This window comes from Mugil cephalus, chromosome 19 (assembly GCF_022458985.1).
Source record: "Mugil cephalus isolate CIBA_MC_2020 chromosome 19, CIBA_Mcephalus_1.1, whole genome shotgun sequence".
NCBI lineage: Eukaryota > Metazoa > Chordata > Actinopteri > Mugiliformes > Mugilidae > Mugil > Mugil cephalus.
Window position 1 is genome coordinate 5,392,270 of NC_061788.1, and position 23,449 is coordinate 5,415,718.

At 43.0% G+C, this 23,449-nt stretch overlaps 1 protein-coding gene across 2 annotated transcripts in view; it reads left to right on the plus strand.

Moving 5' to 3' along the window:
- The first annotated feature begins 13,858 nt into the window (after positions 1-13,858).
- fibcd1b (fibrinogen C domain containing 1b) overlaps positions 13,859-23,449 on the plus strand; it is a 116,194-nt gene continuing 106,603 nt past the window's right edge. For both annotated transcript variants that reach the window (XM_047570483.1, XM_047570484.1), the window contains exon 1: positions 13,859-14,486. In XM_047570483.1, the coding sequence (XP_047426439.1) occupies positions 14,415-14,486 (72 nt within the window). In that variant the 5' untranslated portion in view covers positions 13,859-14,414. The remainder of the gene's footprint in view (positions 14,487-23,449) is intronic.

A 23,449-nucleotide genomic window follows, 5' to 3' on the forward strand; every position in this document is an offset into this window, starting at 1 on the left:
TGACTCATCAGAGAACGGACATGGTTCTTCTGAGGGTGTCCTGTGGTGTCTGGCAACATAATTGGGGGCCTTTGGGTCCTACAGATTGAGGGGAGGGGTCTCTGATCAGTTTCAGATCTAGTGAATTTGGAGGCCAGGTCAATACCTTGTGCTATTTTTCATGTTTTTTATTTTTTTGGTTGTTCCTAAACTATTTTTATGTGTGTGCATCCTCGTAGGGCTACCATTAAGGAGTATTATTTCTATGGGGTGGAGGTGTCTGGTCTGATCTAGGTGGGTGCTACATGTCTAAGTAACATCCACATGAATGAATGTCAGGTACAGAACGTCTCCAGCAGAACACTGAATTGTCACAACATGGTTAATGTTATCCGCTTCTCCTCTCAGTGGTCATAATGTTATGGCCGATCCCCGCAACACATCCATTAGAGTAGACCGTTTTTGACAAGTGCAAAGTGGTTCTGCCTGCTGTGCAGCATCAAATGTACCAGAAATATAGAGGAAGTTTTTTTTTTTTTCTTCCCGCTAGCTCTATTGAAACTGAGTTCATTCAACAGAAGACGACGGTTTCAAGGGTCCTATCCATATCACTTCTGGCTTTATTCGTCTTTTCAAACACTGGGATTTTTTTTTCTGCTATCTTCATGTTTCTGTCCCTCCTGGAAACTTTTGACGTCTCCTGAAGTTTACCCCACGTGGCGCAGAAAGAATCAACCACTCAGAGAGAAACGAGGGGATCAAGTGTTTACATCGTTATCAGATTGTGAAATTCACTTAACGAATGGATTATTAAAGATTTACTTTTTCACTCTCAATCAGACTGATAATTATTTGCAAGTGGGCCAGGGCAGAACAGTCCTAATTCATGCTAGAAGCTTGCGATATATTCATCTCCGCCTATGTGTTTTGATCTCATACAAAAGAGTGGCATCTTGGAGGAGAACTTCCATTACTTTTCTGACAACGCGCATTCGCTGTTATCAGGAATCACACTAGAAAAACTTATCTTCAGTGTGTTTTCACTTCAGACAACTTTGTGAAATGTTTAATTTAAACTGCCACCCTGACTGGAACAAAGCTTGTCAGATTTAAACTCAAAAATATGTCCCTTTTTTTTCAACTAATTACCAATTCCAGTTGTCCCTGCAGGTAAAATTAATGTCATTATTTTCTTGTCTTTTTCTGAAATATGTTATATTTTCATTTGGAGGAGGCAGCCAGCTAATAAATCCATCGTTCTTCTTCTTCTTTGTTTTTTCTCAAAGCAAACAAACATGATACCTACTCATGAAATATATATATATGTAAGGGATCAACTACTGTAAATATTCATCACTGATACAAAAATCAGTGTGAAATAATGAAACCGGTTGCATTATTTATATAAAATACACAATCAAAAACTGCAAATTTTATGCGTTGCTGATACAGAACAAGTCTAACCTCAGCCAAATTCAGCTCCTCAAAAGGTTTAAACAAAAAAAAAAAAAAAAAAAATCATATTTCAGCTATACTGTGCTGCTGATCCTCTGCAAGCTCCTGCTGTCGGCCGGGAAAATGTCACTTACTCGGTGAAGAAGCCAAAGAAGCAGCACCTATTGAACTTGGCATTATAGAAATTCTGTGTCTCTGCCAGTGCACTACAAAAGTTCTGAAACCTTAAGTGGGAACATCTAAAAGTATATATTATAAAAGTTATTTTTCAAATGTAACACCCAGCATTCTTACGTCTGTTCGAATAGAATGAATTAACGACTTAATGAGAGTCCTATAAACACCACTACACAGAAGGGCACAAATGTCAGGCCCAAAAGTTTCCCAGCAAAACATTGAACTGTCACAAGATGGTCAACGTTAATTTACTTCTCCTGCCAGTGGTCATAATGTTGTGGCTGACCCACCCTCTGACATAAACTTGACGTGGCCGATACTCCATCCTCTGTTAAACTTTGTTTAGGTGGAAGTCTACTGACCGGTCTGTATCCGCTCTCGTTAGGAGTCCCTTCTGGTTTTGGAGCAGAACCAGCGTGGAAACAACCAAACACGTTTTCAGACTGTCCAGATGTCTTTAGTGCTCCGCCGAGTCACTTAAACGTTAAGCAAGTGAGCGCATAATTTGGATAACTGTTGTTTCATTACCCCGCAGTGACTGTGCTCTCCGAGGGTTCGGATGCTTTCCCGCACAAGACGAGCAGTTTCCAGGAAACAGTTTTTATGTTCTTTAATTTCACCTTTCACTTTGTCAGACTGACAGTGCATTATGGCAATTTGGCTGCGTAGCAGCCTTGTCAGCAGTAGGGACCATCAGCTCCTGCACTCCTTTAAGTCTGTTTCCCCGTGTGGAATGAAGCAAATGGTCTTGTTTTTATATAGCGCCTTTCTACCTTTTGGTACTCAACGTGTTGTTTTGTAGACGCAGACACATCTACACATTTACTCACACACATTCATGCACAAAGCAACCGGGGGTTCAGTGTCTTGCTCAAGGAAACTTGTTGTTTGCCTTAGGCAAATTTACATATGCAAGGATTAACCTTTTATAAGAGTTATTCTTTACCAGATGTGGTAATGCAGCGTTGTATATACTGTATATACCCTTCCCTCAATACAAATGCTTCTGTAATCAATATAATAACTGCAGGGAGTGAAGTGTGAAAAGCTTTTTTTGATGTGTAAAGACTCCCTCTTAGTCCTCTGCTACATGGCAGGAAAGGCAGACTCATCAAGAAATAGCAGCAGCTATGGATATTGTTGTTCTCCGAGTACAACCGTCATCCGATCTCTCGGGCTTATGCCTGTAACTGGAGAAAACCCATTTTGCTCTGATTTGTTCACACAGGAGGGAATATATATATATATATATATATATATATAAAATAAAGAAATTTATATATAAAATAAAGAAATTTCAGTATTTCCCAGAAAGAAGTCAAAACGACGAGATGAGATAAGACACAGCGCTCTCATTCTTTCCCTCTAAAGGGACAGGGACGATTGCGACTTCATCTGTGATAATTTAAGTGTTACTAAATGACAGTTAACGAAGAACTTGAAAAGCAGATTTTCATCTTCAGCTTTTCTTTTTTTTTTACATGCCCCCGTGGAGTTTAAGTCCAGTTTGCCATTAATTATTAGAATCAGTTGATTCACTCTTGTGTAAACAGTCAATTAAAACAAATTTATAGATTATACAGTACATGCAGTTACTGTACTTAATTTGCTTTTATTTCTGTTTAGGTTAGAAAAAGTCTGTATGTCGTAACATCGATTTTGATCATGCACTGCAGCAGCTGACCGTCTTGCGGTTCATCTTACGCTAGTGGAACATTGTACTTACATCCTCCCAAACGTTAACTGCTACAATTCATGCTGCACTACATTAGCTATGACCCCACAAACAATAACGCTCGACTACCAGACAAACTATGCAGTCTACAGCTGGGGCACACTGAGGCTGAACAGCTGGTAAGAAAGTTTGTGGCGCCACAGGGGAACAGTCCCGGCTCCTTTCATGTTCATTCTGCACACTGGAGACTTCCAATGCAACCTGGAGTCATCGTGTCTTCTGACTAATGTCTCAGATAATTCTGCTGTGGCAACGTGTCAACGTGTCAGTGCGGTGTGTCAATGTTCTGCTGGGAATCTTCTGGAACTGGCATTCATTCATGTGGATGTTGCTTAGACATGTACCAACCATCTAGACCAGACCAGACGCCCCCCACCCAATAGCAGTGACACTCACTGATGGCTGCGACATAGACACACACACAAAAAATGGTTTAGGAACATCTCAAAATGGCCCATGTCCATTCTCTGATGATCACAACTGCTTTGGAGGCACAAGGGAGACCTACACAATATGAGGAAGGTGGTCATAATGTTATGCCTGATCAGTGTATGTGCTCGACCTGTAAGTATTTGCTTGGACATAGTTGTTCTCCATTTGAAGGCCCTGTTTCACTAACACAGTGCTTACGTTTCTCAAATTTGTCAAAAATGAACATATGTAACCATTTGTACATATAAAATAATGAAATAAAGATTATAAACCAAAAAGGAACATACATACACACCTGCACGCACATGCACATACCTGCTACATAAATATACTGTATGCTAAGTAATTACAATATAACAACACTGTTTTATTTATTTATGTATGCCCTCCTTGGGTATTGCAAGATAAATACATTGTAAGTCAATATTCTGCAGCTTAATCCACTACGAACATTTGCTCATTGTTTGGCGTGAACACATCAATGGTAAACAATTTGCAGACACACAGCAAGGCCTTGGCAGCATCATATCCCGACTCCACAAACATAATGCACTGGATTAAGTTGTGCCTGAACAAACATCACGTCCTGAGCAGTCTATGGTTTGAACACGGTTCCTAAGGGAATAGGTTCTCTCTATATTTAGCAAGTGATTCCTGACTGGTGGCACGGTTTAACCACAAAAAAATAAAATAAAATATATTATCCGCCTCCAGTCTGTTTGACTGAGCATAAATTATTCAAACATGGTAGATGTTCTTTGTTGACAGTATACAAGGGAAACTCAACTCCCAATATATTAGGGAGAGCGGAAGCTTTTAGGGAGAGCTTTCACCTTTAGCCCGCTCCCAACTGAGTAATTTACAGTATTTGTACAAGGATTGATTTTCTTTTTCATTTTCCCTGAGACCTCAAGATGAAAGCGTTGGAGCCTCTTTCATCCATCGCCACTCAACCCACACACCCCCTCTTCCATCAAGGTACTGTTTTACCTTCCTTTCTGGCCAGAAATGGAGTCACTGGGTTGACATTCTGTCCCAAACTATCTGCCATCGGCTCCAAAAACTACGATAATTCAAGCAGCCACGACTGCAAAATTATGATTATTACACATCATTTTCGCTCTTCCCTTTGGTTCGGGGCTTTTTGGTTTCACCTGAAAGTGCATCGATGGGCTGAGTGGAACAGAAGAATTTCATCTCTCTTCTTTGGTATTTCCAAACACATTGCTGCATACAGCTACAAGGAGAAACCCTCCACTCTGTCTCACACACACACACACACACACACACGCACACACACACACGCACGCACGCACGCACGCACGCACGCAGGCACACACACTCCGGTAGATCCATTTCCAGATCTCTGTTGCAGTCTCATAAAATTCTAAAAAAAATAGTCATCACAAACTTTCAAACTCAAATTACGTGCTGTCGACGCAAATGATCTCCAAATTACTTTTTGCCTCTGAGACTATGAGGGAGCGGGCCGTGGAGTAGCATCGTGAGGCAAGATTTCCAGCGCAGGATGCAACGTCAGGGGAATATCGCTTCAACGGGTCTTGCATGGCTCAACATTTGAGATCTGTTCCAAGCGAAAACAGTTCCTTTGTTGTTCTCTGTTCTCTCCGTTAGTCTAAAGGCTGTTGCGTGCTCCGCAAGAACAGAGAAATTTCGTTGTTTTCTTATGGTGAGAAGAACAAGAACAAAGTTCTCTCCCGGCCAGGTCATTTACGACGTCTGCGCTGCCTCTTTCTATGAATTATTAGCCATTTGTGGGTTTTGTATTCCTTACAAGATGCATCATTCAGGTTTCTCACCACCTCAGCCAGCTGAAGCACTTTCAGCAATAAACATAATCACTTCCAATTTCTGACCAATCATAGATTGGTTGTCAGATGCAACATGAAAGAAAAGTTCTGCCTATAGACCGTATAAAGATGGACGTGGAACTGCTACTCAAAAGCGTAGCCAAAGCAAGTAGAGCTCCCCCTCGTGACTGGCTGCAGTATAAGTCAGAAGCTCCACCTCCAGTAACCCTGTATCACTGAAAAGGCCACGCCCCCTCACGGGTGAATACGAAGAAGGTGATGAGGTAAGAGTGAGTGTCCCGGTATGACACCTCCGGCCACTGAGTGGGGTCATTCAGCCAGTTCTCAGTCGGTAGGTAATATGGACATACAGCCCGTTTCAGGTTTTTCTATGTAACGTCACAGATCATCACTCGGCAACAGCATTATGTATGTGTCTGCCTGACTAATGTTTTCGCCCATTCTGCCTGGCTGACAAATGCTAGCAACGCAATATATTCGCCGACTATGGGGGGGATTTGTTTTTACTGCTAGTGGTTTGTTTTCACCCAAATGAGGGTGTGGCCTAATTTGCACTAAAATACTCTCAGAATACTTCTCAAGGATGGTTTCTGTCATTTTATGTTGTTAATATAATACTGGTGCATGTTCAAGTGTCATTGTTGGATATGCTTTAGTTAGTTAATTGTGACATGAACTACCAGTTGCCGTGCCAACTGCTCGTAAAGCGTCACATGGCTCAGTGAAAGTTGTAACAAAACCAAAAAAAAACAGATGTAAGGTAGTGTATAGCCCAACATTTCCATATAACTGGTGGAGGTAGAGCAGAGTGCAGAGTATTAAATAAATGAAAACGCGAGTGAGCCTGAAGGAAGTGTGGACGGGTCATCGATAATGTGGCTCCACTTTCAGAGCATTAGGTCCAGACTCTGGCTCCAAACTTTCAAGATGGTGACACCGGTATCCCTAAGAAAAAATCAGTTTCAGTGCAAGGAAGTGGTGACGCATTGTCCATATTTATATACTGATACTGATTTATATACCAGTGGTTCTTTAGCGGTTCTTGTAGAGACATTCCCTTGTTTAAAATGATCAAGACTGACCCTCACCACTTTGCCTCTCATGCCAAGTTTGTTTCCACTGAACACTGTCCTTCAACATATCGTAAAATGAGAACTGTGTTGCTCGTGTGCATTTAAAAATGGATGAATTTTCTTTTGGAGCGCAGTGACCTTTCAGTATTTAATGTATCTTTCACTTAGGGAAGAGTACACTCTCTGGAGAAGCTCAGTGGCTGAGGCCTCAGCGGTGCTTGTTCTCTCACCCAAGAGCTATAGTACCTGCCTACAGCTTAAGGACATTGATGTGCCTGAGGTGTCCTCCATCATTCGCAGGGCGTGCACGTGCTTCCGGGTGCAATTACAGCTCTGAAATGTGTCATTTTACAGTCTTATGTGTTTAGGATTTAATAAACAACACAAGCCAAAGCAAAAGTTGTGACTGTAATAGGAAAGCAGGACACTGATTTACCAGGCTTTCCGTATTAGGAAAGCCTATAGTATTAGTCAATTCATTCTGGAGAGGGGCTGAATTTATGTGACTTAGAGCTGTAGAGAGATTTAATGGAAATCACATAAGTCACATTAAGTTGTGGGTTGCACTGCAGGTACAAGGAGGTCCCAGTCGGGGGTAAGGAGACTTAATGGAATTATAAGACCTTACAAGAACAAGCATTTTTGGATTACTTCCCGCCTACTTAATTCCCAATCCCCCAAAGAGGTACAGATTGGACTTAAACCACCAGGGGAGTACAGTCCCACATGAAATACAACATACAACGACCTCACATACTGGAGAGGGCAATTGGCTCATATGTTCATGTAATCTTATTCGATGCCATGTACTTCAATGAGTGGAATAAGGAGATGGATTGAAGAAGTGGGAGGAAATAAATCAAAAAAAAAAGGGTGAATGTTATAGTGAAAGAAGAGGTCGCCGGTAAACACGTTTATTTATTCCACCTGCAAGCTTTTATAGCGCTCGCGTTTACTTTTATGAAGTGCGCGTTCCCAGGCTACCTGCAGCGATCCAAAAGGAAGGGTTAATCAGAGCAGCGGTATACTTGCAGAGGTGCCCAGGAGCAGTGCTCAAGAGAGGCCTCCGGATAATTACAAGCCGTTCAACAAACACGGCTCGGCGGAGATATTCTGACGGCGCGCCAATAGGTAAACAGAGCGCGAACGAGACGAGACACAGGCGGCAAAACAGTGGAGTACGCGAGTTACACAACATTAGCCATCAGCTCGGAAGCGCCGATCGAAAGGAAGCTCGACTCGCTGGAAGGGACGGAGGCCACGGGTGGAGCGATGAAAGAGTACAGCGGGGCTCAGAATGAGATCCATCTAATAAACACTATAAAATATCGCAGATAAAAACCATAATCACACTTAATAGCTCGGATACAATAATGAGGACGGTAAAGGAGACAGTTTGCTGCCCATAAAGGGTTTGAAACACCTTCCATATTTTCAAGCTCATGATCATTACAAGCTCTTTTGTGATCACTCACAGCCCCTCTGCCACTTATGCAATTCCATCTCCCAGAACTTAAGACTAATTACTCCCATTAGTAAATAGTAGTCTTGATTTGCATCCAGAAGTGCAGTACACTCACTGGACCTCAAGCGCTTTAGAATATGTCTTTGCTAGTGATTTTATACCTATCAAGCATAACATTATGACTTCTTAATATTGTGCAGGTCTCCTTTGTGCCTCCAAAACAGTTGTGACTCCTCAGACATGGAACTTCTGAGGGTGTCTTAGTGGGGTCCTTTGGGTCCTATGGGTTGAGTATCATCCCACAGATACTTGATCAGTTTGGGGTCTAGTGAATTTGGAGGTGGGGGTGCATGGTCTGGTCTAGGTGGGTGGTACATGTCCAAGTAACGCCACACGTCCCAACGTTTCCGAGCAGAACATTGTATTGTCACAAGGTGGTCAATTCACTTCTCCTTTGAGAGGCGGTCATAATGTTATGCCCGATCGTTGTCTGTGTGTGGTGTTTGATGAAATAGCTCTGCCCCACAGGGCCGATATTCCATCTGAAAAAAACCAACAGGGCAGAGAGAAGATCTCTGCAAAGAATCAGATGTATCAGTAACCTCAATCGTGTCCCACACCTCTGCGTTACCTCGGGCTAAGTTAGGGAATTAGCAGAGCAGCCGGAGAGAGATGCAACACCGCCTTTGACTCTCACTTCAGAGGCGTGAGCCGTTTGCCCCTCCTCTGGAGATTCTTGAGAAAAACCATCATTATACATTAATAACGGCAGAGATTTCTCCCTCGGCCTGCACACCCTCTGTTTGTGTCCCGTATTGATTTTGTACTGAATTCTTTTGAGGAGAGTACAGGGACTGACACTCTGATTCCGTTTACCATTACTTGGTGTGTGTTTGGGAGTGCACGTTGGTGTGTGGATGTCCTTGTGTTTGTGTGTGCATGCGTGCTAATGCGCGGTCAATTTGCACAGCACAGCTTTTTGCATGTTTGTCACACCTAAATGTTTCAGATCATAAAAAAAAAATAAATATAAGACAAAGATAACACAAAATGCAGTTTTTAAATGAAGGTTTTTATTGTTGAATGGAAAAAATGCAAACCTACACGGCCCTCTAGCCACATCCAGGCCTGATTACTGCCACTTAATAGGACCTGCAACCTGTCAAAGTGAAGTAGACCAAACGATCTTCAAAAGCTAGACATCATGTTGAGATCCAGAGAAATTCACGAACAAATGAGAAAGAAAATAACTGAGATCTATCAGTCTGGGAAAGGTTATAAAGCCATTTCTAAAGCTTTGGGACTCCAGCGAACCACAGTGAGGGCCATTATCCACAAATGGTGGAAACATGCGGTGATACGTCCTAGGAGTGGCCAGGTGACCAAAAATTACCCCAAGAGCCCAGAGACGACTCATCCAAGAGGTCACAAAAGACCCCACAACAACACCCAAAGAACTGCTGTTGCCTCAGTTAAGGTCAGTGTTCATAACTCCACCATAAGAAACTAACTGGGCAAAAATGGCCTGCGTGGCAGAGTTCCAAGACAAAAAACCATTGTTGAGCAAAAAGAACATAAAGACTCATCTCATTTTTGCCAGAAAACAACAACTTTTGGAAAAATACTCTGAGGACTGACGAGACAAAAGTTGAACTTTTTGGAAGGTGTGTGTGTGTCTCATTATATCTGGCGTCGAAGTAACACTGCATTTGAGAAAAAGAACATCACAGCAACAGTAAAATCTGGTAGTGGTGGTGGTGGTGGTGGTGTGATGGTCTGGGGCTGTTTTGCTGCTTCAGGACCTGGAAGACTTGCTGTGATAAATGGAACGGTGAATTCTGCTGTCTACCAAAAAATCCTCAAGGAGAATGTCCAGCCATCTGTTCGTGACCTCAAGCTGAAGTGAACCTGGGTTCTGCACCAGGACAATGATCCAAAAACACACCAGATAGTCCACCTCTGAATGGATGCATAACTGCATAATTGAAAAGGAGGTTCATGATCGAAAACCCTCCAGTGTGGCTAAATTACAGCAATTCTGCAAAGATGAGTGGAACAAAACTCCTCCACAGCGCTGTAAAAGACTCATTGCAAGTTATTGCAGTTAACACTTGATTGTAGTTGTTGCTGCTGAGGGTGGCGCAACCGGTTATTAGGGTTACTCGAGTTATCTTTGGCTAATATTTAAATGAGTTTGATGATCTGAAACATTTAAGTGTGACACACCACTGTTAAATAAAAAGCAGTTCTTGTCGTATAACCTGTCCTGCCTTCACACACAAACACACACACGCAAACATTTTTGTTACTTTCTGTTTTTCTTTCTGGACATCTCATCTTGTCATTTTAGAAATTATAGTCTTGGTATTTTTGCAATTTGAAGGGTAGCTCACATTGCTTCCTCTCCTGGTGCTAATTGTACGCTGATCAGTGATATTCAAGTAAGAGGCTATAAATGAACTCACACACACCTGCAAACACTCACACTATCAGACAAAGACCTGACCGCCTGCTGCTGTGTCCAAGGCTCTATCTACAATTTCCGCGGTGTATTTGGCAGTCCACCGTTAAAACATTTCCCTTGATATTAAAGTCATGGCTCATTCATTGTGGAAAAAAAATTGATATTACAATATTTTGTCCTGAGCCCCGAAGGATAAAGGCCAAATTGAATATCCCTGCAGTGTGTCAGTAAATGTGCAACGTTTGCACAGTGCTCCCTTTTCATCAAACAGAAACTACGACCCCGGGGCGCGAAAAGACATTTGGTGTTCAATGCCTTTTGTTTCGGTAAGCACAAGTCAATACTCCGTGTCCGTTTTTACATGTGATATATGACACGCTCATTTAAAACTGGTTATGAATTCCTACCTGGGGTGCCATGTGTCACCACGCTCAAATCAAACTAAAAATAATTCATGCAAATAGACATCACCAGCAAACATGTCAATTTCCCACACTTCTGTGTTTTTGTGAGCCTAGTATTTTAAAGCAGCATGTGATTAGATTTACAGAAATTAGGAAAATAAACTGATAAAATGAAAGAAATGCAAAGAAATTTGTGGATGTTAGGGCTGGATTGAAATTCATTCAAAAAGGGAAAACAGGAAGAGCTTGGATTCACTAGGCCACAAATCGTCCTACAGAACTGGCCACTCCTGCGCTACAGTTTATTCGTTCTGGAGGATCATGCATTAAAAAATATTTGTGGACTGAAGAGTTTCGTCTGGTTTGCTGAGTGGAACAGCCAATCAGAGTGGTCTCTCTAACCAGTACCATTCGTACATACCATCAATATTGCTCAAACTAAGAGGCACACTAATGGCCTGTCACAGTTTTCTTTACATACTGCATTTACACATTTACATCCATCCACATACCCATACACTAATCATCCATAACATTATGACCACTTTCCTAATGTATAGTTCTCGCTTTTGCCTCCAAAAACCTATTGTGACTCATCAGAGAGTGGACATGGGCCTTCTGAGGGTGTCCTGCCTGTGGTGTTGTTAGTGGGGGACCTTTGGGTCCTGTGGGTTGAGGGGAGGGGGCCTCTGTGGATAATTCCACAAGTAATATCCACACCAATGCCAGGTTCAAAACTTTCCCACCAGAACACTGAGTCACTTCTTCTGGTCATTATGTTATGGCTGATCACTGTGTTTGATATGCATATTCACTAAAATCATATGTTCACACTATGTTCAGATAGATAGATAGATACAGCCACCTGGACATTAATTGTTCAAATCACCAGAGCTACACAACCTCTACAAAATCAGACTTGACCTGCAAAATTCTTTTCTCCCGCATTGTTATTCCTCAATTGATGTGTTTTGCTCTCATTTCAGGTAATTGATTCCTTTAATCGACCTGTGATGGCTGAGACTGAAGGAATTCATGCCACTAATCTTTCAGTAATTATTCTAAAAGAAGAAAAAAAAAGAAGAAGAAGAAAGAAAACGCTGGAAATAACATCCTTTGGAATATGCAGGCAATTATTTTAAGCGTTTTCCTAAAACTGTGATAGTAGTGTGTTTTTGAGCTTACTCCACACCGGCCATTTCCTCGGTATCTTGTCATGGGGGCATGGTTATAGGGGTGAGTTCAACAATTGCCACCAGAACTGGGGTTGTCTAGGTTATTTTACAAATGATTTAACATGATACTGAAAAGGGAAGTTCGCATACACTTCCCTTAATCTATAGTAAAATTAGTGAGTGTGCTGGCTATGATTCTGTACCACAAACCATTCATCTCATGAAACTCCATCTGAATAAAGATATAAAACTAATGGATGTTCAGCTCAGTTGAATGCTAAAGCATCTAATTTGCTATTTTGCTCCTCTACGGGCCGTTATCTAACTATTCCATCTCAGCAGCACTCCTCAAACCACTGGTGGATATCAGACCTGCTGACTACGTACATTGTGTAGCAGTGACCCTAATTTGCATGACTCCCCTTTCACCCGAGCACACCCCACCCCTCGTGACTGCGTGTTCATCACAGGGTTGAGCAGTCTTTCTCCTCCTTTGGTTCCCGCGCCACTGATCGGACCCCTTATCATCTGCCTGTGACCTTAACTGAGCAAAACCACGGCCGGCCTTGTGAGCCACATTATTGATAGTAATTAATGTGCGACGGGGACTGACGGGGGAACTGAGTACACGGAAGAAATGTCGAGGTGGGGATTGATTTCGAGGAACGGGAGAGTCAATTTATACCTGGAGTTCAAACATAAGAGCTCTCGTGTTAACCCATTTGAATAATTCAAGCTCCCTGTGATGATACCCCGAGAGTATTTCTTCTGCTTTATGAAGAATCTCCAAATAAATCAGCACTGAAATCAAATCACACCCCTGGCATTTTATTGTTCACACACTGTTATTACTCTTAATTATTTCCATCTTAGCTCGTTGGAAAGTCATATGTTGCTGTCTCCTGGCTTTGGGTGCAGCTGTGGGCTCAGTTGCTGCTATAGCCCTTTCTTTATACCTATGTTCTGTGATCTTGGAAGGCGCCTCAGATAAACCTCCCTTAATAGAGGAAAGGGCTCTAGTGGTCTTACTTCTGTGAAATAAATGAGGCTGTTGCATCAGTTTAATATTCTGTTTCATCTTTTTTTTTCTTCTACTAGACTGAGGTTCTCCTCCTTTAAACTACCGTGCCTCGAAAGGCTGGCACTTTAAATCCAAGGTGATCTCACACCCTGCCATTACAAAAATCTGTGCAACAAACTGTGGCATGACATTGTTTATAACGCACAGGGGCTACTAATTGACTGCAGGAGGATTTTTATCAGGACTCCGATCCGGGAATGAAGTTTAACCCCCTCCGGGATTTGTACACACCGAGCATGTATTTTCCACGATCTACTGCCATTTGAGTCGCTGACAGTGGAATAGGAGGGTCCACGGTGCGAGGTGGAAGGGAAGCAGCAGGCGCTGAGGCGGCGGAGCAGGCAATCGAGGGCAGGGCGGTGCAGGGAACGAACGGACGCCACCTTGGAGCGCGCCGCGCGTACTGAGGGGGGACGCGCTGATTGACAGTCGGAGGCACGGAGCGCCCCGTGCGGCTCACAAGCGGAGCACGCTAATCTTCCCGCACCCTTCTTGTCAAAGGCATCTCTGTGAAACACCAGCCGGACGAGCCCGGCGCAAATAGAGGAGGCTCTGTCCATCCCCGTGGGTTCGATTTTTGGAGGTTTCTGGCGGGGGGAAAAAACAAGTGAAAAGGGACGCGGCGGCTTTGCGACCCCATCCCATCCCATCTTTACCTGTTCAGTCAGAAGTGGACACAGTTGGCGTCTCTGGATGGACTTAAGGTCAGCATGCACTTTGCAATCCGAGTCTAAATATTTTCTTCGATTTTTTTTTTTTTTCTGGAGTTAAAGGACTGCAGGATTATTTCTTGTGTTTGGTAAATCCATCACAGCCGTGATGCATTTCTGAATCAGGTAAAGAAGAAGAAAAAAAATCTTGGAGTCTGCAGCAGAAACTCTTATTTTACCCATGTAATTGGAATAACTCTCGTGAGGAATTTAACTTCCATTGAGGTGCGTAATCTGTGCGGCGTGTGCGGTTGCAGCGCCGCAGAATAGTTGTGCCTCGTTCTTCTTCTTCTTCTTTTTTTAACGACCAATACCCCATTTTTCCATGGAGCAATTTTAACCACAGGTAAAGACTTAAAAAAAGAGAGAGTGGGCTTATTTCTCCGTCGCCTGGACCGAGCAGGCGGATCTGATGAGCCGATTCTTCGTAGGATGGTAAATGACCGATGGGGAATCATGAACAGCTCTTCTGAACTCGAAGATGGAACTCGGCATAAAAACCAGGTATGTTCGCGCAACCTGCAGTTGCGCCACGGGTTTATGAGGAGTGGTGCATCTGCTTGGTGCAGTGTTACCACGCTGAATTTGGTGATGTGCCTCTCGGGCGAATCACTGCACTGTTAGAGACGGGAGCCGCGGATGAGCTCCTACGGACTCGCCGAGCTTTGGCGCTTCTGCTCCTGTCGTACCGTCTGAACCCACCCGCAGATCACGCAATCCCCGTGGCCGCTTCTGTTTAGCGTTTCAAAACGCGTGAATGTTTGTTGGGAAATAGCTGAACTAGGTGGGGGGGAATAATTGCGCACCTCGGCTGCATCTCCGCCACATATTTCGTCTCCAGGTGAACCTCGGGCTGTGTTTGCTTGCCTGCCCGCCTGCCTGCTTGCTTGCTTGCTTGAGTGAGTGGAAATCGCATTTTGTATTGTTTAGAGTGCTGAAACTTGGCACACGGGCGTCCTCCGCCAGCTATTAACACCCCAGAGCTCTTTAGGCTGTCTCCCGCTCGGATGAATTGAGACAGGAGTGGACGTGCGCTGTGTTGCAGCCAGGCAAGCTCTCCGCTTTGGGGAATAGTGGATGTGTTTTCACAAGGTCAGTGGAGGGTTGCTGACAGCCCCACGAGGGAGAAGGCTCCTCTGAAACTCGGAATCGCATTTCGGGGGACACTGATATAAGCTCCTCTGCAGACACGGAGAACGAGGATGGGTGCTGAAAAGTTGTTCCCAATTCCTGGGCAAGGGAAGCAAAGACGTTTCTGCACAGGCTATTTGGTGCATAAACAATGTAATCAGTTCCCCACACAGCCCGTTTGATGGCCCCCACTTCCACATCAAACCCCTTCACAACACAAAAAAAGAATTGCTGGTTGCCCTTTGGCTAAAAATAAATTGGAGCAGGTGGATTGTGTCACTCAGCATGGCATGTTAGAAGCAAACGCCGGTGGCACATTTCTTGTAATTTGCAAAGCTTGCTAGGTATCAAACACATAGTTTCCTGCTTTCTGCTCCTGTGGATTTCACGGCTCTGCCTGACTCATTTTCGCAGCGGCGCTCCACCGAGCCGGACCTCTGTCTGAATCATAGTTACATGCTGTTAATTTCTTTCACGTGTTAAAGATGGCAGATTTTCTCCTAACCTCTGTGCTCGCGAGGCGGAGCCGAGGCTCTCCCTCCTGCCCACAAGCCGCCTTCCCTCTTTTGTAATCACTTAAAGGTCACGTGAAATCCAAGCCCTCGGAGGGGGGGGGTTTTAATTTCACGATTGTGCGTCCTGTAACGCCGCGATCTTTGTCTCAGAAAGTGATAGGTGGGGAGATCAATTTAGATTTCACGTCTCTGTTCTTTAAGAAGCTAATCTGGATGACTCGGTTAAGCTGCTATGCCGTGTGGTAAAGCCCTGAGGATGACGAGGTAAAATGTGTCCCACAACTTCAACATGATTCCATCTGAACCGGACGGCATCGGGGACTGGTGGAGATGAGATGAGTGACTGTGGGAAATGGGGATGGGCTAATGCTCCTATCTGCCCCACTGCTCCTCACATCAGTGCGTGTCCTTCTCCTACTCTTGTTATTTTACCATCATCCACTGACTCACATAAATACTCTTTGTGTGAGAGTGCGCGTCGACTCGTCTCCCCCTGTCTCTCTGTGTAATCTTGAGCAGTAACTCGAGCTATTGACACAGTCATTTCAGACACAGTGGGGAGGGATCAGGTAATGGAGATCTCTCGGGGTCTCTGTTTGTTTTGATATTAGAAAACATGTCTCGGTATTTGTCTGGTAACGCTGCATATTTGATTTGCCGCCACGCTGTTGCCTCGCGCCGTCACCTGTGGCAGTTGGAACCCGGTTGGAGTGAAACGTGAGGTTCAAGTGCAACTTCAATCAGGCTAATTTTTCCGGTTAAGAAGCAACCGAGTCTGGGGCTCCGAGTCAGATGTGCTCTTAACTTGGATATTGTGCCGTGAACACAATGGTGAAATGTTCGTTATGAAACAGTTCTGATGAAAAAGAAATGGCCGCGGTGAGTCAAGGCTGCTGTTTGTAGTTACATTTGTGAGGAAGATTCGGTGTAAAAAATGATTTTTTTACACAACATTTTGCTTCTTTTTTTTAAGGAATTGCACAACAATGTAATTATTGTTATTCGGGAATGCTGGCCACATGTGTTTTCATGGTGTCAAATGAACCATGAACTGAATTTAAGCATTTTATCCATGCTCTACACAGCATATGTGGCTCTACAGCGCACTTGTATGTGTCTGTATCGTGCAAACTCACACACTCAGTTCAGCTGAAAAGGCATTGAGGCCCACAAGGAGTAGCCTACTTGAGTTGGAGGTAATCAATAACACTTTGAGAACTCCAGACTCTCCAAAGGACTGGAGGCTGAAAGGACTGTTTGTGCATGTATAGAAAACCTTCAAATACAGTTCAAACTCAACAGGAGTATGTATATGTATGTATATATATATATATATATATATATATATATATCTCAACAAACTCTCACCCTCACAGGCTGTATCTGTGTCATCTTCAAACTCGGGTCCTCTACCAGAGTCCTGGGAGTTTGAGGGTCCTGCGCAGTATACATACATATATATGGCTGTATATGGCAATTTGTCTACTTTTACAGCCCTGAGATTCACCTGACTTTCTGTGGCCTGAGGAACTTTATGCAGAAGATTATGCATCTCACAAGTATCTTTCTCGCCATTTGGGTTTACGTTATTCCCAGTAAGCATTGGCTGGGCCAGTAAAATAGTTCGTACGTGGTTTATGCAGTGATGTTTTTTTTTATGGCAGGGTGGCTCTGATTGGCTGTATGGCCATCTAGTTGCATGCAGTGGTCCCATAATGAAATCTATGGCAGCAGCCTCGACAGTTGCACACAGTTGTTTTGGAACAACTTAAAAATCCATGAGGAGCAGCATGAGGTCTTGACCTGGCCTCCGAAATTCCCTAGATCCCAAACTGATCGAGTATCTGTGGAATCATCCTGTTGCCAGACGCCTTCAGAAGGCCCATGTCCATTCTCCCATGAGTCACAACTGGACTGAAGTTGTTTAGGAAGGTGGTCATAATGCTATGTACAGTTCTGGAAATGCCACAACTCATGAATTCTAGCCATTCATATGGCTAGAACACGAAGCCATGAACCCGAAAAATACCACCCCATGTGAAGGCACCAACGACGCCTATACATGTGCGGATAATAGTAAAACAGAGGTTGCCAGTCATCATGATTATGATAAATTGACAATGTTCTTGCAGCACTACAAATTGTTTAACATTATCATGTCACAACACAACACCTCTTTTCAGCAGCCGTCATTACATTCGCTCGACAAACTACCGTCAGAATTAACAATGCATGAGATGGGAACAGGAAAACTCAATCATTGTGCATTCACTGACATTAGGAAAATATGACCACTGCTGAGCACAGATATTACTTTGCGCATAAAAGCTTTGAGCGTTCAAGTTATAATCAGGTAAATCAGGTCAAAATATTTAAATGATAACAAGGTGTTGCCTTCAGTGAGTGAAAGGGAGACTTTACAGCTTATTCCGAGACATGTGTCATGTCCACAAAATGAAAACAGTTGAACTATCAGGTTTCCATTCATGCACCTATTGAACTGGTCTGATCCTAATAACATGCACATGCTGACCTGGGCTAGGTTAAAAACATCTCTACAACCATGTCGCCCATGGCTCTACTACTCTCCTGGTCGTTCTTTCTGCTCAGAGCTTTCTCCTGCAGCTCCTCGTCTGACATACCTTCCACTGGATGAGACAAACAACCATAGCACCGATGCCAGCCAACAGAATAAACAGAACTAAACATAAGACGGGAGCTAATCGCCCTAGTCTGTTACAATATCAGTCAGGATGTGCAAAGAATTAGCACATTAGCTTCGGTATAACTGAGCAAATTAGCAGTCATCAACGTAAACTTTCAGTCAGCGCGGCTTGTTAAGACACCGCTTTGAAAATTATATTTAATAAGGCAGCACTTGCAAATTGAAAATTGCAACCTTTCAAATCGTTTTGATTAATTGTTCAACCCTAATAATGATGCTCTATAACAAGCTGTCATACCATACTTAACATTATGTGCACCCAAGACTTGTTCCCACCACTAGCATGTGATACCATAGGCTATTCAATCCTGGTATAACAGCATGTTGGGGGGCCTGAAGACTGCATCCATGTACTGCATGTGTGAGATGTATGCTGGCCGGTTTTGTGGGTACCCTTGTCGAACTAATGAACCTGCTGAGCTGGCCGGAGGTATAGGAGGCAGTGTGGACTGGAGCAAAACAGAGCAGGGAGACTTCCCTGGTTCACTGGGCCTGTGATTTCCCTGTGGGGGGTTCTTGCTATAGCGGCAGAGCAACTCTAACAATCTCAGCCTTTCTCTCCCTCTCTGCCTTGTTCTGGGTGGCATCGAGGAAACACCTGACAGCAAAAGTTTTTAAAGCCACGGAGGTGTTACATCTGTTTTTCACATCACAGATCTTAACCTACAGCGGGCAGATGTTCCTGTATTACGAGATAGTACAAAGTGTTGCGTCTCTTTCACTGCTGGTTCATGTGCAGGAGCTTTTAGTTTAGTTAAGTTTATTTGTTTCGAACAAAAAGAAAAAGTGGAAGAGGGAAGACTATGCGAAGATCAGTTTGAGAAGGAGCATGAAGAAGTATAAACTTATTTACTCCTACCCCCTTATCACCCTGTGATTCATTGCCATATTGCATGTGTCTATATATAATAAATGGATTTAATATACAAAATGCATTGGTATATAATCAATCAACCGCACCAATATACAGTATATAATTATACATCATCACTCAACTTCACTACAATAAATATAATTCCAATTGTTAGAAACGTATTATAACCACTGAATGCGATATACAATAGTATATATAACAATTATTGGTCACCTTCATTATTAAGAACTAATAGTTACGGAGGTATATATTACAAGATTTACATCGAATATGATAAGTAAAATCAATATGTGCAATATTAATCCCGTGTTAATACATCCTGTCTTCCTCCATGCACCTATTGGATATGTGTCATTTGTATTTGATTTTGAAGTGATTCATGTTATAAATGTGTTTAAAATTGGATATCTAAGTCATTCCACAGATTCAGATACACACACTCCTCAGTGTCAACTAACCACGCTGTGTTTTGTTCCCCTCTCACACTGTAACCTTCTCTGTCACCAGATAGTTTGTGCAAGTTGCCTGGTAAAGTTTTATTCCTTGCCATCATGATTACGGTTTCGTAGTTGATTAAACGGGTTAGCTTCATGGCATTTACGATAGCATCCGAATATCCTGCATTATTGATTATCCTAATTGCTTTTTTTTTCTGAAGAATGTGTAAAGGCTGTAGATTAAATCTCTGCACAGTAGGTCAGATACGGAAGTACCAGTAGTGAGAAGTGGAGCGTGGGTAGTGACTTACAATTTAAGATGTGCTTTGACTTCCAAATGATGATGATGTTTAGATTTTCCATAGTTTATGTGAGGTTTCCATCAGGTCTTATGGTACAGTTGTAGTCGACGTAAGAAGAGAAATTAATTTTAATACACAAAGTGTGGTTATGCGTGGGTATATGTTCGTGCAAGAAGCACGTACTCCTTCATCTGTGCTATACACAGATAAATGTTGAGTTGTGAGGTTGTGCGACAGTTTGCGTGTTCTCTGCATGCTTTGCTTGTGCGTAGTTCTGTCGGTCCTTTGTTCCTTTGAAACACAGTATGAGGGAGACTTTCAATTTATCCAAAAAAAAAAAATGAAAAAGTAACAAAAACAGTGATTCCACTTTGATTCTTCTCAAATCAAGATGCAATACAAAGAATCTCAAAGCTTTAATGTTTCAACTGTGTTTTTCATCTCACACACACACACACACAGATGCTTTTGTAATCACCTCTCTTTCCTTTTGATTCTTTTCCCCGTTAAACTATCACTTTCTATTTAGCTCTGGACACGTCTATAGTCCACACGTAAGCTGTGTATGGTTGAAACCCGTCGTATTGTTGAATTGTGGGATCAAATCCTAAGTGGTTCGCAGGAGTGAAGGCCTATTGTTAGACCGAGGGTATGAATGTGTGAGAGGAGTCCGTGTGTTGGTGGATCAAAGTGGTAACGAGCCATTACTGTCAAGTTGTTACGTAAGTGAGAGCTTTTTCGCAGAACGTGATTTGGTGCCTTAATGGAGCCGCGTGCCATTTTGTTTAGGGTTCTGCTGCATAAAGATCTAGTCCGTGTAGCATACTGCACGTCCCTGCGAGGCTGCAGCTTCACCAGCCTGAAGGTTATGCATGACAGCAGCTGTCCCTTGTGCTTTTCGCTTTGCTCATCCTCCATTTGCCTTTGTTACCTGACACTCTCGCCTTTCTGTGTCCCCCCCCCCTCGTTTTTTTTCTTCCTTTCCACACCTCTTGCTCACACGAAGAGACGCTACGTTTCATTTATTAGATTTCTGATGCTGCAAGGTGGTCACAAGGCCTTGAGAAGAAAAGAGGCAGTCGCTAGGAGTTTTGTGGACAAGAATGAAAACGGCGTCTGACAAAAGCAGAATAAAAAAATTAAAAAAAAAAAAAAGAGAGAGAGCTAGAGTGGAGAAACAAAAGGCTAACCTAAAGTAGAGTAAAAAGGGACATGGGAGGGCTGAAGAGTATGACTCAGTCCCAGATCAGTGCTGAGCCGTCAGCAGGGCGCTGGGGGCACATGTACCTTTTGCAAGATGACGCAGATGTGTTCCAGCTGCTCGAAATCCCACATACCTCCAACAAAGGATTATTATCAGATGTACCAAACATGGTTTTGGAAGTAAGGCAGTCTTTTTTTTTTTTTTTTTTTTTTTAAACCACAGTGTTGGCTCAGTTACAAAACTCATCACGGATGCCCCAAAGCATCACCAACGGCTCGACCGCATCCAGAACAACAGCTGCACTAGAAAGTAATTTTACCAAATTGATTTGAGATTCTCATGATGGAGATGGTGCTGATTTCTTTCTCTTTTTGTTTTTTTTTTTGCCTCAGGTTTAGTGTATGTCCTTACATGCGTGTGGGAGTAGCATAATTTATATGATGACGCTGTGAATAGATGGGATGAAAGTAAAGGTGAGCAGGGAACATAAGGAAGGCACCAAAAGGGCAAGGTTATACTCCACCTCAGAGAGGATGTATTGACAGATGTGTCAGCAAGCTGACCTGATGGGCCGGGTTTCACTGGAGAAGAGCTAAAAGTGTGAGAGAGAAGGGGAAACCGGGCAGGATAAGGTATTACATTTCCATCCTCAGGATTTGAGGACACGCCCTGTGTGCATTCAGGAAAAAATAGTCATGGAGGTGCAATAACAACACTTTCAAAGAAAGAAAAATTGTCATTTTACCCTGGAAGACTGTAATAGCACCATAGTGCAATTTTTCATTCACCTCCATGCTAAATCGCTATTAAAAATGCATTGGAAGTCACCTGTGAGAAGCAGATGAGAGGTGTGCAGATGGAGGGAAACGAGTGGACTGGAAATGAGGCGGAGTGGTGGAGCGAGGGATGAGAGAGAGACAGTGAGTGCATGTGTTACAGGGTTCAGTCATCCTGACGGACAACTAGCCAGGGCCATTCCGCTGACAGATTGGGCTCTATCTCCATATCTGTAGTGAGAAGTGTCCAATTTCCTCTTGGCGATTTCAATCTAAGAGTTAAAGACCTCTGCTCATGTGACACCCAGAGTCCTGATCAAATGGAGAAGTGAGAAGGAAGGGGAGCCTGCTTTTAAAGGAACATGCTTCCCGCAACATAATGGATCTTTGTGTTCCCTGGGCTCATCGTTAATCAACTCTCGTAAATACTCATTCATGCAAGCACAAGAGAAATCACGTACACGCCAGTGCAGTTCTCTCCCCCTCTGTGGTGGGTTATGCACCGGAGTAAGAATGCAGTCTGAATGGCAAATAATAAGGGAATTAATTAGAGGCTGGATTTTTTTAAAATAAACGGAGAAGTTTAATCAAGCAATCAATCTACACTGAAGCAGAAGAATATTACAGGACATGGGGAGCAGGGGAGCAGCAACACACAATTACGCTAAAGAAACTGCCGGAATACGGAGAATGCCTGGCAGCGAGCCACGGATGATTTTTTAAAATAGTGATGTTAAGGAGCAGCATCTGTTCCACTGCTAGCGTACCGCGGCTCGCCCCTTTTTATCTCTCGTTGAACTGCCAAACATCATGTGATGGAGCTGCTCTGCACTCCAACTCTCTCTTACTTGAAAGTCTCTCCAAAATCACATTATTGGCTCTCCCTGAGCCAAATGGACTCTTTTACACAGCAAACTGGCTTCATATATTTACCTGCTAATGACTAGCTTAAGTTAACCGAGGAAACACAATAGCTCCACTGTGGGGCCATGCGCCATCAGATGTATGAAGGTTAATAGCACCATTAATTCACTCCAAGGATGAAGAAACCACTGTGTTTCCAGCTGGCATTCTTAATCAACAAATTGGGCTAAACAAAGAAAAGAAAAAATGCTTAGTCTATGAAAACCCACAATAAGAGCATAACTCCTAGATATATATATATAAAAAACAATCGGATAAAAACAACTGCACATCTGTTGAAAATTTGCGTCAAATCCATCTCTAAATCTTCAATATAATTCCTGCATCCCTCTGATGATATGTTCAGCGAGGTAAGCCCCAGATTTGATCACCTCTTTAATGAACAGAATGAGAGGAAAGCTCAGAGAAAGATGATATCAGGAGGGAAAAGTATGAGGCGAATGAGAATAGTTTCGGGAGAAAAGTCAGAGGAAATTGGAACGATGCAAAAAGCTTGGCAGAGAGGGAGGCAGAAAGTCACGCAGAGATGTATTTATTGCTGCCTTCCTATTAAACAGTTATGACAAACTCATGGCTAAT